This window comes from Sus scrofa, chromosome 15 (genome assembly GCF_000003025.6).
Source record: "Sus scrofa isolate TJ Tabasco breed Duroc chromosome 15, Sscrofa11.1, whole genome shotgun sequence".
NCBI classification, from domain to species: Eukaryota; Metazoa; Chordata; class Mammalia; order Artiodactyla; family Suidae; genus Sus; species Sus scrofa.
The window spans coordinates 49309259-49327494 of NC_010457.5; the positions used below are offsets into that span (position 1 = coordinate 49309259).

The 18236-nt window shown below is 41.0% G+C and overlaps 1 protein-coding gene across 1 annotated transcript in view; it reads right to left on the minus strand.

Annotated features, from left to right (window-relative positions):
* The window catches only part of KCNU1 (potassium calcium-activated channel subfamily U member 1), a 127228-nt gene continuing 116843 nt past the window's right edge, over positions 7852–18236 (minus strand). The window contains 3 exon segments of the mRNA XM_021075407.1: positions 7852–8418; positions 10958–11091; positions 15123–15317. Of these exon segments, the coding sequence (XP_020931066.1) occupies positions 8253–8418; positions 10958–11091; positions 15123–15317 (495 nt within the window). The 3' untranslated portion in view covers positions 7852–8252.

Genomic DNA, 18236 nt, shown 5'->3' on the forward strand with positions numbered 1-18236 from the left:
ATAATGTGCATCTTTCTCTTAATAAAGTTAATGTGGGAGTTCCCACTGCGGTGCAGTGGAAACGAATCCGACTAGGAGCCATGAGGTGGTAGGTTCGATCTCTGGCCTGGCTCAGTGGGTTAAGGATCCAGCATTGCTCGGATCTGGAGTTGCTGTGGCTCTGGCACAGGCTAGCAGCTGTAGCTCTGGTTGGACCCCTAGCCTGGGAACCTCCATATGCCATGGGTGTGGCCCTGAAAAGACCAAAAAAAAAAAAAAAAAGCCAAAAAAAATAAATGAGAATTAGTATTTTCAACACTGCTTTCTACCATTTTCCAGCAATGCCCAAACGTTAGGTATTTCTCATTCCATTCATCTCTCACCCATGTTTATTTTAAATAAAACAAAATTTTATTGTTGAAAAATAAGTATTAGTTTGTATTTATCTATATACTTACACTTTTTTCTGCTCTTCATTCTTTTTTTTTTTTTTTCTTGCCGATCCACAGCATGCAGAAATTCCTATGCCAGGAACTGAACCCGTGCTACAGCAGCAACACAGCTGGATTTTACCCTACTGAGCCACAGAAGAGCTCTTCTGCTCTTCAATCTTTACTGCATTTCTGCACTTCCATTTATGAATCTTTTCTTTTTGTCCAAAGAATTTCTTTTAGTATTTCTTTCAGTATTAGTCTGAAGGTGATAAATCCACTATTTTATTTTTTGTATTTTGCATTTATTTACAAATGAAATTTTCACTGGGTATAGAATGATATTTCTTTTTCTTTTTAATAATATAAAATAGCTTTATTTTCCCAAAAGGAAGTTTGTTTGTTTTCATTTTTCTAGCCACAACTGCAGCATATGGAAGTTCCAGGCTAGAAGTTGAAATGGAACTACAACTGCCAGCAGCCAGGGCAACACCAGATCTGAGCTGCATCTGTGACCTATGCCACAGCTTGTGGCAATGCAGGATACTTAACCCACTGAGCGAGGCCCGGGATCAAACCAGCATCCTCATGGACACTGCTGGGTTCTTAATGCATTGAACCACAACAGGGACTCCCCACTTCATTTTTAAATATTTCCTCTTTAAACTGACCATGGGCTCTTTTAAGGTCTGGAGGTTGTTGATGGTTGGTGTCATATATTGAATATAACAGTGTGGCCATTGCCAATTTTTCAGGCATTCTTTATACAACTGAGCTCCATCTCGGTATTTACTTAAGGAAGAATTCATCTGCTGAAGACATAAACTAGTCTTCTTTTCAAATCTTCCCTTCTCTGAGTAGCATCTTAAAGAACTTGCTGGCACTTCCGGAAGATGATGGCAGGGAGTGCTCCCACAAGGGTCAGCTTGGGGCTCAGTCTCTTATGCAGTCTTTTGTGCCTGTGTCTAGTGCTTTCTGTAGCCAGGCAATGATGTTTGAAGTGAGCGCTGACTTGTACATCTGGAGCCACATATGAAGAAAGTAAGAGCTTTAGAGCACTGATGTTCCCTTCTAGGACCTGCTCCCCAGTCCCCATCATCTCTGCCCTTGTGTGGGTGTTCAGGACACAAACAGGCTCATCATCCCATGAGATCCTGCATCCAGGCACTCAGGGCTTGGTGGTTTAGGAGGGTCTGAAAATCTCATAATGAGGAGAAAAACACACAATCATCAGGTGTTTGGCAGCAATGAGGAGTCAGAATAAAGTTACCCCTGGGCACTGCCACCTGGCACCCAACTGGCAGTGTCCTCCAATCTCCATTCATTACAGTAACTTTAAAATCTATGTCTTGGGTATTAGATCTAGATAATCAGTGAGTGGTCTCCATTATCTATTTATTCTCTCTTGGTTTTTGGTCATTTGAGTTTCTCTATTAGTCATTCATGGTAATTATTTATTCCTTGAAGGCAAAAAGGAATAAGAGAGACTATCAACACTGCCACAGCTCAGAAACTGGAAGGAAGCCAGGCTTGCTGGTCTACCTGGAGGCTAACTTAGCTTGCTAGAGAAAAGCATCAGTTAAAGCACAGACAAGACTGACTCCATTTTTACTAAGTGTATAAAAAGTGTAGAAATTCTGAATAATAGTAACTTCCACTGAAAGATAATTAATAAATTTTTAAATTTTTACTAGGTTAGTTAGAGTAGGGGGTTGATCCTTTTGATCCAGTCAGAGAATGGGAGGCATTAAAGCTGATTTCAGGCTTTGTGAAGACTAGTCCACTTCTAGCTTGAAGTAATCCTAGAGGAGGACCTTTCAAGAATCTCAGGTGAGAGCAAAGGTTGTTTGCCTGGGCTCAGCTCCCTTGCCATGCCTCGGATGCCATCTTCACCTCCCCAGCACTTCGAAACGGGCTGAAACTCTGCTTAGCTTTCTAGCTTCTTAGTGGGTCCTTTCTTCTTCTCTTCGCAAACTCTTATGTTAAAAATATTGTAATATGGAGTTCCCGTCATGGCTCAGTGGTTGACGAATCCGACTAGGAACCATGAGACTGTGGGTTCAATCCCTGGCTTCACTTAGTGGGTTAAGTATCCGGTGTTGCCGTGAGCTGTGGTGTAGGTCAATGATGCAGCTTGGATCCCATGTTGCTGTGGCTGTGATATAGGCCGGCGGCCACAGCTCTGATTAGACCCCTAGCCTGGGAACATCCATATGCCACGGGTGCGGCCCTAAAAATACAAAAGACAAAAATATATATATTAGTAATAAAGAATATCCTCAAGGAACAAAGCAGCACAGACTGTCAGGCTCTCTTCGCTCTAAAACCTAGTCCCCTCAACTCTGTTATTTTCATCCCAGCCCCAGAAGGCTGCGGGAAGCCCTTAGCCTTGAAATTCAACCTGATGTCTTATTTGGTACCATACTAATGGGCAAGTGCCTTGAGGGAAAAACAGCAGAGAATGCCGAACTCACCTCATGGTATTCTTATCTTTTGGATCTTCACCTTTCAAGTTCATCCTGTGTTGCCCTCGGATTACTTCAAGCATTTTAAAAAACTACTACATTTAGAATGGATAAGCAATGAGGTCCTAAAGTACAGCACAGGGAACTATATCCAATCTCTTGGGATAGACACGATGGAAGATAGTATGAGAAAAAGAATGTGTGTGTGTGTGTGTGTGTGTGTGTGTGACTGGGTCACTATGCTACACAGCAGAAATTGATACCACACAAAATCAACTATACTTTAAGAAAAAATAATACAAAAATTTAAAAAATTAACCAGTTTTAAACTTTTTTCTTAGAGTGAGGGTTGGTCTGCTACAGCTACTCTCTTACGACTAGAAACAAACTTATTGTCATTTTTTTTTTGTCTTTCTGCCTTTTCTAGGGCCGCTTCCCGTGGCATATGGAGGTTCCCAGGCTAGGGGTCTAATCGGAGCTGTAGATGCCAGCCTATGCCATAGCAACGCGGGATCTGAGCCATGTCTGCCACCTACACCACAGCTCATGGCAATGCTGGATCCTTAACCCACTGAGCAAGGCCAGGAATCGAACCCATAGCCTCATGGTTACTAGTTGGATTCGTTAACCACTGTGCCACGATGGGAACCCCACAAACTTATTTTTATATAAAATCAGAATTCTCCATTTCTCACAAAGGAAAAAAATCTGGCAAAACTGAGCACACATTCTTGCATACAAATAATGGCTAGATATGACACCACTGTCCCTTAATTTCAGGTGCATGCTCCTCAGATAAATCACCTGGATGACTCAGTGACCCCTGAATGTAAAAAAGAAAGTCCATGATTGAGGTTTCAGTGATGCTAATACTGAATTGTGGAGTGCAAAAGGATAGCCAAAGGGAATAAGCACTGAGAATGCACAGTCAGGAAAGTAAAAAGAATGATTAAAAATTGTTGGATCACACAAGCCAAGACAATGTTTCAGGGCAGAGGGAGGGGTCAACTCTGCTGCATCCTGCTCAGGCTTCAAGGAGGGCTAGTGCTAAAAGTCTTTCTCTATTGAGTGACTTACATGTAATTAGTGATCTGAGAAAGCGTATTTTTAGCAGAATCCTGGGGGTTACCCAGCCAGAGATTGGGGTGGCTTAAGGAATGAATCAGAGTTGTGGGAATAAAGGAGTGGTGGAGACAACTAGCAACAAAGTCCATGACAGGAAGGCAGGTGTTGAGAAAGATCGGGGCTGAGGACTATATTTCAGAGAAGGTTGGTTCTTCTTTGCTGCCTTCTTAGTGCATTTGCTGGCCTCTCCCTACTTTCTTGCAAAATGAAATGCTGCGAAGACATTTTCTTAGAGAGGAGAGAGAGGGAAAGCTAGTCATCATCTCCATATCTAAGAAAGAAACAAGACTTGATGAGTCTTGGGAGGCTAACTTGTGTGGCTGGAGAGCAGAGTCAATGAAGGCAGAGAAAAAGCCTGACTCTAGCCTGACCCAAGGAGCCTTGCCTTGTTATTCCCTTTCCCTGCCTTCACAGAGGCAACAATCAGAAGGTAGAAGATGGCAACATCAAGGCTGCCTGGGTTTTTTTTTCCTTTTCAAAAACCAGAGGAGGGCTGGGACTTTTTCGCCCTAGCTTCAGGGTTCTGTTAATTGGCACCCCAGTAAAATTATAGGAGCAGCCCACCTGATAATGATTGTGAATGACAGGGATGATTGGGTTTACCTTGTGCCACCCCCAGGGGACTGGCAGTTAGTTTAGTCTGAACTTAGCATCAGCTGCTCAGGTTCCTTTCTTTTCAGCAGGCAGTGGCTGGACCCCTTCTGTACTCTTTCAAACCTAATTAGCGTGAGGGCTCCCTCTCCTCTCCTCTTATCCCCAGCCGCACTCCTCTCCTGCCTCCTCTTCTCCCTTGCTTCCCAAGCTAGGAACCGAAGCAGATTGCTTTTAGAGGTTTAGCTCTTTTGTTTCTTGGGCCTGGAAACCGTGTGCCTTTTGAGCTGTAGGTTATTTATTGTTCCTCCAGGAAAATCTACACCAGCTTCAATGAACTCCAACCTCCTTTAACTCCTTTATGCTTTGAAGGTACTCAGGTTAAGGATTTTATAGTTAATTAGAGATGTTTGGAATGCACCATAGGTCTTAAATAGAAGTTAACATGCCAAATAGCTAAATGTTGGGGGGGTTTCATTAAGACCAAATATCCAGATTTTTTAATTTACCAGAAGCCACTATGTGTGTGCTTGTATTTCTGTATGCATGCATATGTATATATGCGTATATATCATGTATATTACAGATATGCAACACTCATACATATTACACACACACACACACACACACGAAAGCCCTGGGATTCTCACACTTGAATGTATGGGTCACTTACACACCTTGTTAAAATGTGAATTCAGATTCAACATGTCCCAGATGGAGCCCGTTTTCAGGTAACGTAGATTCAGATGCTCAAATTACATTAGCCAATTTAGGTACCACACTGGGTTTGTGGATTTTGAACATACGGAGAGCTAAACCATACGTTCCTAGGAATGTTTTAGTTCCACTAAACCTGTTGTGTTTGTAAAATGGCCTGGGAGAGAGGGAGATTACAGCATACACTTGGTGGCAGTCCACCCAGGCCAAGGACCATCTTCCTTCCTCGAAGACAAGCCCCTCATTCAGAGGTGTCCTGTTCCTCAGCCACTGACTGCTGGGATGGAGAGGACAAAGCTGGGCCCACTCTAATACTTTCTTTTAGAAATCAGGATCTGAGATGCATGGATAATGTATCTACCTATAAATGTGGAACTGCAGGAAAATATATTTTTGCCATGTAAATACAGTCAGTATTTAAAGCAAATCTTTAAAAAGGATGAAGATGACTTAGGTAAGCTTTGAATTTTTTAAAAATGATTTCTTTATCTCTGACATTTCTCCCTACAATTACTCTTTTTTACCCACATAGATTGAGTTGATTTCATTACAACCAAAGCTTAACTAATTCAAAACTTTATTTTCTGTGGATGAATGTTTTTGTTTCACTTCTTTTATTAGGCATCACGTCTACAGGTGCTGGAGGCTAATAAACCAAGTTTAAATGTCAGTCCGATCACTTACTAGCTAAGTGCAATGATTTAGACACACAAACTAAGAATATGTTGTTAATCTGAAATTCAAATTTAACTGGGTACTCTTTCTTTTGTCTGGGAATCTTATTTTTTACATAGTTTCTTCCTTTGTAAAATGGAGCTAGTACTACCAAATCGGCAAGTATGTTGTGGAAAATGTCAAGGCTATAAACATTATGTAAAATGATTTATGAAGCTGCAAGTAGAGATTCTAGTCGTAAGTCAGAAAGAGAAAGACAAAAACTATATATGACTTACAAGTGGAATCTAAAATATGGCACAGATGAACCTATCTACAGAACAGGAACACACTCACAAAGAACATACTTGTGGTTGCCAGAGGTAGGGAGGGAGTGGGATAGGGTGGGAGTTTGGGGTTGGTAGATGCAAACTATTACATTTAGAATGGTTAAGCAATGAGGTCCTGCGGTACAGCACAGGGAACTATAGCCAATCACTTGGAATGGACCATGATGGAAAATTACATGAGGACAGGAGTTCCTGTCATGGCTCAGCAGAAACAAATCTGACTAGTATCCATGAGGATGCAGGTTCGATCCCTGGCCTCACTCAGTTAAGGATCCAACATTGCCATGGGCTGTGGTGTAGGTGGCAGACACAGCTCAGATCTGGCATTGTTGTGTCTGTGGTATAAGCCAGTGGCTACAGCTCCAATTTTTTTTTTCTTTTGCTTTTTTAGGGCCGTACTCGTGGCATATGGAGGTTCCCAGGCTAGGGGTCAAATCGGAGCTACAGCTGCCAGCCTTCGCCCACAGCCACAGCAATGCAAGATCCAAGCCCGTCTCTGACCTATACCACAGCTCACTGCAATGCCAGATCCTTAAGCCACTGAACAAGGCCAGGGATCAAACTGCGTCCTCATGGATGCTAGTCAGGTTCATTAACCACTGAGTCACGACAGGAACTCCCTACAGCTCCAATTTGACCCCTAGCCTGGGAACCTCCATACGCCATGGGTGCAGCCCTAAAAAGACAAAAAAAGAAAATTACATGAGAAAAAGAATGTATATGTATGTATGACTGGGTCACTTTGCTATATAGCAGAGGTTGACAGAACATTGTAAATCAACAATAATAACAAAAATTAAATAATTTATAAGATGATGGTTTTTCACTTTCTTCCTTCCTTCTCTCTATGTTGTACTTGGAACACAAGAAGGTATTCCTTACAAGGCTCACCAGTTGGGAGTAAACGCTTTCTGGATGTGCCACATTTTCATCTTGCAAACAGAGTTAATTTCTAGATGAAATAATTTCAAGATGAGATTTACAGGGAGGTGGACTGGTTGCTTTTGGAACATGGGGAAAGTTTGTATTACCTCAGATACAATGATGTCTTTATTCCTGAATCAGAGAATTTGGAAGGTTATAGATTTCTATCTACCCAACTTCAATGGGGTAACCCATGCAAGGATGCTCCCAAATTCATTCTTGTGTCAGGATATACTCAAGTTTTAATTTTACACAAATTGGTTTCCAGTTCAAATAAGGATCTCCTGATCTGGTCTTTCTCACCTCCTATAGAAAGAGATGAAGAAAGAAAAAGCATGAAGGAAAAAGAGAAGATAACAATATGCATTTTAACTCTTTGCCTGTTTGAGGATAAAGAATATAAATGCTTGGTTTGGGAGGGTTCTTTATTTCTCATCACTTACATCTAAGTCCTCATTTTTATCTTGATCACTTACATTCCCTCTCTATGGAGTAGCCCAGAAAAGACAGAAGAACTTCTATAACACAGCTCCAATGGTCATGTTTTCTGCTCAAGAGACACAGAGCAAGGAACTTTGCTTACAGAGGCATTTATCATCTATTTATCACACCCGATCCAATGGGATTAGACTTTTGTTTCTTCCTCAAAACTGAGGGCATGCAGATCCATCCACCATTGAGCAATCGACACAAAAAGGGCATGCTCCCATTTTTATCTTCCTTGTTCCAAGTCACCATCTCTGGAGATGCCTTGTAAGTAGTGAGATAGGAGCGCCTGGAAAATAGCAACCTGTCTAGTATGGCTTTGAATAGGCACAGGTTTCTTCCATCGTGGTTTCCTCCATGTGCTCCTTTCTGCTTCCTGTTGTGCTCTTACTTGCATATATCTGGGATGAGAATTTACCACTTGGAATCAATACTGCTTGCTTGGAATCTGTCATAGGTTGTTTTGGGCTCCAAGAAATGGATGGATGTACCTGGTGACTGTGCTGTACTTTGGGAAACTGAAGGATAATTTACATCTGTGATGTGTCTTCTGACAATGGCACTATATTTATATTATCATATAGATTTGGAGATGAAATGTCCTTTTTGTAGTAAGAAGTGCTGAAAGGGATGGCGCAAAACACGAGGTCCGAGGGCAGCAGCCTAAACTCATTCTCTGGCCGGGTAATCACAAACCTGTAAGAAAAGCCAAAGATGAGCTCTGAGCCTCTATGGCTGGGACAGTGTGACTGCAGCCAGTGCCCCAAATAAGAAAGTCCTTCTGCTGGGCCACAAGAGGAAATGTTTTTTTTCTTGCTTTGCTTTACTTGGTTTCTGATTAATTTTTTTTTTTTTTTAATCTTTGGTACAGTGCAACAGGGGAGGTCCTCGGTTAGTCACTGGGAGACTAGTTTTTATACCTGCCTCTGAAACCGACAACCTCTGACCTTAGGAGTGTTATCTTTCTTCTGGGCTGTTCTTCTCTAACATCTTCATGGGAGAAGGGTAAGATGATGGTTTGGAAAAATTGATTTGTAATAGCCTTTCTAACTCTAGGTTTCTCTGTTCTTGTGAGCCACACGGGAAGTCCATAGGTTTCTCTGTTCTTAATGTCCACTACACCTATGAATTCAGTTGGCACAATGCTGAGCACTTAGCCAACTTTATCAAAACTGAAAGATGATGTGCACTCAAGATATTCCTATCCTGATTTAAGCCTATTTCAATTTCCATGTCACCGACTTTCAAACATAGAATGTAGTTTGGCCAATGAAGAAAAGAAAAGAAACTAATGGTTTATTTGAAACCTTGACTGGTATGCAAAGAGTGACTGTCAATGGAGTTTTAAAGAGACACCCAGAGCCTAGAACTGTGGGGACAGACTTTGTAGAGAAGCAAGATGTCCCAGGACAAAATCAGACACATGGCAAATCCTCACTAAATGCGAGTCCAATTCATGAGGACACCAGTGTTCCTGTCAAAACATTGAGACAGGATAACTTTCCAGGACTTCCACCCTGCATTTCTTCATGGCTGCCCGGAATGGTCACCTCTTCTTTCCTCAACACCCATTGCAATGCACCTCTGATCTTTCACTGAATAACCTTCACACTTTTCTCTGGCCCACTGAGCCCCTCTATGATCCTATAAACAAGATCTACTCGAATCATATACTTCCTTTAAAACAAAAATAGCATTTTCTCCCCTTAGGTCAGCCCAGCTATGGGCTGTTCATTCTCCCAATTACCATGTTCCATAGGGTTTCCAGAGGTGGTGGGGGAGAGGATGGAGTTCAGTTACAAGCAAAGAGAGGGAGAGAGATGGGGAGGGTAGATTGGCATCATTCATGCTACCCAGTGCTGTTTCGAGACCTTTCCTTCTCTTCTGCCATCTTTATGGTCAAGCCTCTCTAGCCATATCACCCATTCCCCCTTGATTCATCCGTGTCATCTATAGACCTCCATGTTTATTAAGCCTTTGGCATTTGGGACGCTTTTTCCTTCCTCTAGTGCCACCATCACCTTGAGTGCCTGCAGTGTCTGTATGGTTTACGACTCCAACTTGTACACTGATTTCTTTGCTTTCCACAACCAACCTTTATCTCTCAACCACTTTCCTGGCCACAGACTGATGTTATAACTCCCTGAGACATGCTGCCTTTAAAATCTTATGCTTCAATAAATCACTCTCTGACCATGGCTTCTCATCACTCTTTCTCCCTCAGTGCCTTACTCGGAGTACACATGCTCTTTAACTTCATCAAGGTTTGAAATCCCCTGTCCTTTGACTCTGCAGTCCAGTCCTGCTTCTATGAGTCCACTGTAAACTTCTTTTCCCATTCCTCTTAGGAATTAATGCAACGTTTACCTCTTTCTCAACTCCTTACAATACTTTCTCCCATTCTCCTCTCATCAGGGCTATGCCTGCACCTCCCTGAGAAGTCCCAGAGTTACATAAACATTGCCTTTAGCACATCCCTCATCTACAGCCAGATTTTCTTTGGTGTCCATTCTTTTCCTTCTTTTCTCGTGTGAGAAGAGAAGTGGGCTCTGGATTAACTTTGAGTGATTTCATTTCCTTCCCCTGTTTCTCGGAACTGGTTCATCAATTTATTTCTACTCTATTATTTTTAATTTCTCCTCTACTGAGTCCCATCCATTCCCATCATGAGACTCTTGGTCTGGACCTCCACTGCTGTGTTGTCTGCAGACAGCACTGACTCTTTCCTCCTCCCCCCAACTCAACACACATTTTATCTGTCTTCCCCACTGCTGTCAGACTGATCTTTCTTTAAACTGAAAACTCTCCACAGCACTCCCATAATTTAGATGGACAAAGCACAGTAGCTAGAAAGAGGCACTCAATAAATATCTACCCAACGAGTCCAGGAGAAAACAAGTAAGTCTTTCTAATGTGGGCAGTGGCTTTCAGCTTTAAAAAAAATGTTGCACAGACATGGGTGAGGGGTAAGTTACAAAAGATCCCTGACTTAAAATCTGGTTCTACATTTCAAATTTCATTGTGACAGAGATGCCATTCTCCTTATGTGGCCAATACTACCTGGATCCTAATCATCAGGGTTCATTCATGTTATTTATACTTAATTTTCCTTATTCCTCCACTGTTATCTACTTGCCCTGTACCCTCCATTGCAACTATGGTCCCCGACCTCTGGATGTCTCTTTCACACTGAATAAAGATGCCTTGGCCCTTGTGCTTAGACAGTGGCCAGCACTTTCCAAGCTAGTATACTCCCCTTTTGTGTTCCGGGTTGTGCTCCTCATCATCTATCATGCGGTACAAGCCAAGGCACAGGACTCCAAGACGATCTAAGGAGCCGCAGAATATCTGTCCGAAGGTCCTTCTTGGCTGAGGAGAGAAGAGAAAAACTACGTCTGGTGGCACTTGAATCAAGCAAGAGCAAGAACTTACTGGAGCATCACTGGCCTTTCCCTGCAGTAGAAGTTTGATATCACTGATGAATATAGAGGAAAAAATCCTCAAAAAAATTAGCAAACCAAATCCAACTATATATGAAAAGGATCATACACCAAGATCAAGTGGGATTTATCAAAGGGATGCAAGGATTCATCAATATTCATAAATCAGTGTAATACACCACACAACAGACTGAAAAAGAAGGAAATCATATGATCATCTCAATAGATGCAGAAAAAGCTTTTGATAAAGTGCAACACCCATTTCTGATAAAAACTCTAGGGAAAGTTGGCATAGACAGAAGCTACATCAACATAATAAAAGCCATATATGACAAACCTACTGGTCACATCATTTGCAATGGAAAAATTGAAAACATTTCTGCTAAGATCAGGAACAAGATAACAGTGTCCACTTTTACCACTATTATTCAACACAGTTTTGGGAGTCCTTCCCATGGCAATCAGAGAAGGAAAATAAAAGGAATCCAAATTATAAAAGAAGAAGTAAAACTATCACTGTTTGTGGATGACATGATACTATACCTAGAAAATCCTAAATACCAGAAAACTGTTAGAGCTCATCAATGAATTTGGTGAAATTGCAGGATACAAAATTAATACACAGAAATAGATTGCAATTCTGTACACTAACAACAAAAGATCAGAAAGAGAAATTAGGGAAACCATCCCATGCACCACTGCATCAAAAAATATATAAAATACCTAGGAATAAACCTACCTAAAGAGACAAAAGCCCTGTACTCTGAAAACTATAAGATGCTGATGAAAGAAAGCAAAGATGACACAAACAGATGGAAAGATGCTCTTGGGTTGGAAGACTCAATATTGTCAAAATGACTATACTACCCAAGGCAATCTACAGAGTCAATGCAATCCCTGTCAAATTACCAATGAAATTGTTCACAGAACTAGAGGAAAATATTTTAAAGTTTATATGGAAACAGAGAAGACACAAACTAGCAAAAGCAGTATTGAAAGAAAAATGGAACTGGAGGAATCAGGCTCCCTGACTTAAGACTATACTACAAAGCTACAGTCATCAAAACAGGATGGTATTGACACAAAAAAAGAAATACAGATCATTTGAATAGGATAGCAAGCCCAGAAATAAACCCAAGCACTTATGGTCAACTAATCCATGACAAAGGAGGGAAGAACATACAGTGGAAGAAAAATAGTCTCTTCAATAAGTGGTAATGAGAAAACTGGACAACTTCTACAAAAGAATGAAATTAGAATACTTTATAACACCATACACAAAACTAAACTCAAAATGGATTAAAGACCTAAATGTAAGGCTAGATACTACAAAACTCCTAGAGGAAAATAGGCAGTATGCTCTTTTGACATAAATCACAGCAATATCTTGTTTGATCCACATCCTAGAATAATAACAATTAAAAAAAAAATAAACCAATGGGACTTAATTAAACACAAAAGCTTTTGCACAGCAAAAGAAACCACTAAAAAATGAAAAGACAAACCCAGAGAATTGCAGACAATCTTTGCAAATGATGCAACCAATAAGGGTCTAAACTGCAAAATATACAAACAGCTCATACAACTCAACAGCAAAAAACCAAACAAGCCAATTAAAATTAGGCTAAAAAACTAAATAGACATTTCTCAAAAGAAGAAATACAGATGGACAGTAGGCATGTGAAAAATGCTCAACATCACTAATTATTAGAGAAACGCAAATCAAAACTACAATGTGGTACCACCTCATGCCAGTCAACAAATGCTGGAGAGGGAGTTCCCGTTGTGGCACAGTGGAAATGAATCCAACTAGGAACCATGAGGTTTCAGGTTTGATCCCTGGCCTCACTCAGTGGGTTAAGGATCTGGCATTGCCATGAGCTGTGGTGTAGGTCACAGATGCGGCTCACATCTGGCATTGCTGTGGCTCTGGCATAGGCCAGCAACAACAGCTCTGATTAGGCCCCTAGCCTGGGAACCTCCATATGCTGTGGGTATGGCCCTAAAAAGAAAAAAAAAAAAGAAAGAAAGGAAGAAAGAAAGAAAGAAAGAACAAATGCTAGAGAGAGCATGGAGAAGAGTGAGCCCTTCTGCATTATTGGTGGGAATGTAAATTGGCACAACCACTATGGAAAACAGTATGAAGGTTCCTCATAAAACAAAATATAGAACTACCATATGATCTAGCAACACTGCTCCTGGGCATATATCCATACAAAACTTTTATTCAAAAAGATACTGCAAACTTATGTTCACTGCAGCACTATTCACAATAGCCAAGACATAGAAACAACCTAGTGTCCATCAACAGATAAGTGGACTAATTAAGAAGAGGTAGTACATATACACAGTGGAATACTACTCAGTCATAAAAAGAACAAAATAATGCCATATGCAGCAACATGGATGGAACTAGAGTAGAGATTCTCATACTAAGTGAAGTAAGTCAGAAAGAAAAAAATAAATACCACATATCACTTGTATGTGGAATCAAAAATATGGCACAAATGAAACTATCTACAGAACAGAAACACATTCACAGACATGGAGAACAGACTTGTGGTTGCTGAGGCGGAGGGAGGAAGTGGGATGGACAGGGAATTTGGGGTTGGTAGATGCAAACTATTACATTTAGAATGGATAATCAGTGAGGTCCTGCTGTACAGCACAGGGAACTATAAACAGTCTCTTGGGACAGTACATGACGGAAGATAGTATGAGAAAAAGAATGTGGGGGGTGGGGGCGGTGGGTGGGGGAACTCTTGGAAGGGAAGAAGTATCACTTCTTTCTCAAGTGGAGTGTTTACACCTTGCTGTAACATTTGAACTTTCACAAGAGATGTAATAATTTTGATAATAAAATTCTTAACCATAATAATCATAAAAAAAGAAAAAGAATGTGTGTATGTATGTGCATATATATATGTGTGTGTATGTATATATATATATACATGTGTGTGTATGTATGTGCATATATGTGTGTGTGTATTATGTGTGTGTGTGTATGTGTGTGTATGTGTGTGTATACACACACACATACACACACATATATATATACACACATGACTGGGTCACTATGCTGTACAGAAGAAACTGACACAACACTGTACATCAACTATACTCTAATAATAAAACAGGGAGAGACCCTGTTCAGACTGCTTTAAAGTAACCCTGTGTGGTCACAGATAAATGACACCACCTCAGGTTAGTACTCATTTTCCTGCATCTAAGCCTTCTTTATCTGTACCCTGGCATCAATAACAATGCCTACCTTGTAAATACTTAAACAGATTAGGTGAAACAAACAAACAAACAAGAAGTTCCCTTTGTGGCTCAGTGGAAACAAGGAAACAAATCTGATTAGCATTCATGAGGATGCAGGCTCAATCCCTGGCCTTGCTCAGTGGGTTAAGTATCTGGCATTGCTGTGGGCTGTGGTGTAGGTCACAGACATGGCTCAGATGCCGAGTGGCCATGGCAGTGGCAAAGACCCTCAGCCACAGCTCCAATTAGACCCCTAGCCTAGGAACCCCCATATGCCATGGGTGTGGCCCTAAACAAAAAGACAAAAGACAAAAAACAAAACAAAACAAAAAAACAGGCCAGGGCACGTGCTCAGTGAACAGTAAACATTATACTTATTAATAATATCCTTGTCAAGGCACACATTTATTGAGCTTCTCTGATGCTTCCTGTAGACTTGGATTTTTCACCTGGTAGATGAGGATAGTAACAACTGCTTGATCTACCTCCCAGAATTGTTGCAAAAAAGAAATAGAACATGAAAAGGCACTGTGAATTCTAAATATACTATGAAGTTAACATTGATTTTTTTGGTTATTATTGTAGTTATTATTTATGTGTTATGGGGTATCTAGGAACCCAAACAGCCTGGCTCATCTTCAAAAACCTCGAGAGGTAAGGACGTGGGAAACCATCTGATGATGAGAGTACACTCACTTGAATGTCAGACAAAATGGTCTGGTTTAAGGACAGGAGCCCCAGCTTACACCGTGAACTTCTAGACAAAACTGTACAGCTGTTGTCATTCAGCCCATAATACTTCTCTTTATCCAAATGCTGTTCCAGCTGAGAACTTATCCCTCCAGTCACCAGCATCTGTAGTAATTCCAGGACGTGGTAATTGTAGAAAGCCTGGAAAGCAAACACAAGGCACATGCGGAGTCAGAAGAGCTGGTGTATAAACTGGAGGTGCTGAGATATGGGAGATTTGATGGGCATCACTGTTTGAAATGTGGTCCAGGGAGTTCCTCTTGTGGTTCAGCAGGTTAAGAACCTAACTAGTAGCCATGAGGATGTGGGTTCGATCCCTGACCTCGCTCAGTGGGTTAAAGATCTGGCGCTGCGTGAGCTGTGGAGCAGCCCAGTAGCTGCAGCTCCGATTCAGCCCTTGGCTTGGGAACTTCTATATGCTGCACGTGCAGGCCTAAAAAGAAATGGAGTCCATGGTGTAAAGCAGTGTCTCTGGGGATCATTACTAAAATCAACCAGAAGCCGGCAGTTTGGGTACAGAGCTGGGTTAGGCAAAGTGTGAAGAAAATAACATGGATTCAGCTCCTGTTTCCTCAGGGGTACTTACACTGAACTAGAAGAAAATGAGTAATGATACTGACCCAAGGATATCCCCTCTTCCAAAAATGACCAGAGGAGTATATCAGGACATAGATAGACCAGTAATCATCAACGCATATTTAAAAATATGTACTTACTGAGATTTCTATAGACTTTTCCATAGGGGACTAGAATATTATTATTATCATCTGTATTTGAATCTTCTGGATTTGAATCTACTTGTATTCCTTTTGACTTCAGCCTATCTGAAGACAGGTATTAACTCAGAGCTTCCACAGCTCTTACCCTGTACTTCAAAAATTGTAGGTATTGAGTAGGTGAATGGAATTTTAGAATATTTGGCATTAAAAACAGAGGACACGTGGGCCAATTCAGTTTGTACTGGCTTCCTCATCAGAATGAAAACTTCCCATCATTGTGATCCCCTGGCCATTGGCTTTGACTCTACTTCATTCTTCTGTACTTTATAGTCAGCTGTTTGTACAAAGCACACTCGAGTTTGAATCTTGGATTGGTATGTCCTAGAGGCCCGGAATGCCTTTGGACAAATGGTATATTCTCTTGCAGGCAGAGTTTTAGGATTTCAAAGCTGACACGACAGTGCCCACCAATGAGTACTGTTTTCAGAATTAAGTGAGATACATGGCACACTTCACCAAATTCTGTTGTCTCTGACACTAGTTCTCAGGTACCTAGATCACCTGGAGTGATATTTCCAAGAGCAAATGTCTGGGATCCCAGATCGACTGGATCAGAATCCATGAACCAGAGTGGGAATCAGACTTTAAAGGGCACCTATGGTGGTTTTGACACTGGTGGTCCTCTAATCACACTCAGCAACACTTCCTTAAATGATGTGACACTTCAGAGGACAGACATTTGTCTACTGAATACTCATGTCCTCAGGCGTTCACTGGACCAGGAAGGTGTTCAGAAGCTGTAGAAATCCTGAGTGTAACTGGCAGCTGATTTTTAACAAAAAAATATTGATTGCTAGTAAAATGTAGAGGACAAGGTGACCGAGGAATAATATTTTCTACATAAATTAAGAGAAAATAAAAAGAAAATAACTTTAACCATATTTCTTCAGATTTGAAGAGGGCTTCTAATGCTTTCTCCACCCTAAGGTCCAGACTGAAAGAACCTCTCCCCCTGGGGGAAGGGCCACATCCTTACATTTCCTCTCTGTTTGTCCTGCTACCTCCAGAAGGAGGCTTATAGATTCAGCTCCCTGAACTCCGTGAGGGAGTGGAAGATGTAAATCCAGGTTTGGCCACAATCCGTTTAAAAACAAGTGGCCATAGTGAGGAATGATCAAACATAATGCTGTTAGAATAATTCTCCACTGATTAAAGAAAAGGTGTAATTTCTAGGGTTATCCCAGTGTCGATGGCTCTAGGGAAACATGTACTTTACATATTTAACGGAGAGAGGCTTAGCTTGTGAATATATCATTTCTTCAGTTTTGACATCAAAAGGACTGCAATTCTATATTGGGGAAAATAATGGGATTTACATGTCACCCTTACTCTGGGAGCTCATCTCATATTCTTATTATTCGGGTTTTACTGCACTGCCCTTTACTGGTCCCTATCTTTTTTCTTTCTTCTCTCCCTTGATCACTCTCTCCTTCCCTTCTCTCAATTCTTTTTTATTTTTCATTCTTTTTTTTCTCAAGAAAATATGAAAGTTTCTATGTGCTCGAAATATTTTAGGGCTTCTACACTTGGATCGGGTTTCTAATATAATCGGATTTAGTAGAATTTTAACTTCCAATATTAGAAAATGTTGTGGCCCAAAGTGTTTTAATTTCTAGCTACAGTGAAGTTTGAGGTCTCTCTCATAACCCAGAATATTACTTCATACTAGCATCCCAGCCACTTGCTGCTTTTTCATGCTGAGAATCTCAAAACATGAAACATTCTTTGAGAAATACTTCTGAGAATGAGGCTAGATAGTAGGAAAACTGCCACTAACTAGCTGTGGGAACATGAGAAAGTCAAGTCACTTCTGTTGCTGTCCTTAGAAGTAAAGGAAAACGCTCCCAAATTCATGTTCACTCTGAAGCCACATAGGAGTCCTGCTTCTCCATGGAGGGGTTTGCCTGTCCGTATTTTAATCTTTATACCATTGAACTGATAGAGGGTTAAAAGCGAGTCCCAATTACACCTTGTAGGCATTATTTCAACTGGGCAAGGAGTTTACAGTATTCCAGAGGATACTTGAAGCCATAGTGTCAGCTGAATCGGAAGATTTGGAAGGAAAACACATTACTCTATATTGGAAAAAAAAAAAAAATCACAGGTACATCAGGGGACAGAAGGGGAAAAATCTTCATGAAGATCTAAAACAGAACTTCAGTACTTCCAAGCAGTGACAAGCTCATGCCCCATTATTCAGGCTTTGTTCTCTCCTGGGGACCTTCAAGTTCATTCTTGTGTTTCTTATGGGAGACTTGGAGTAGAAGGCAGGGGAGCACAG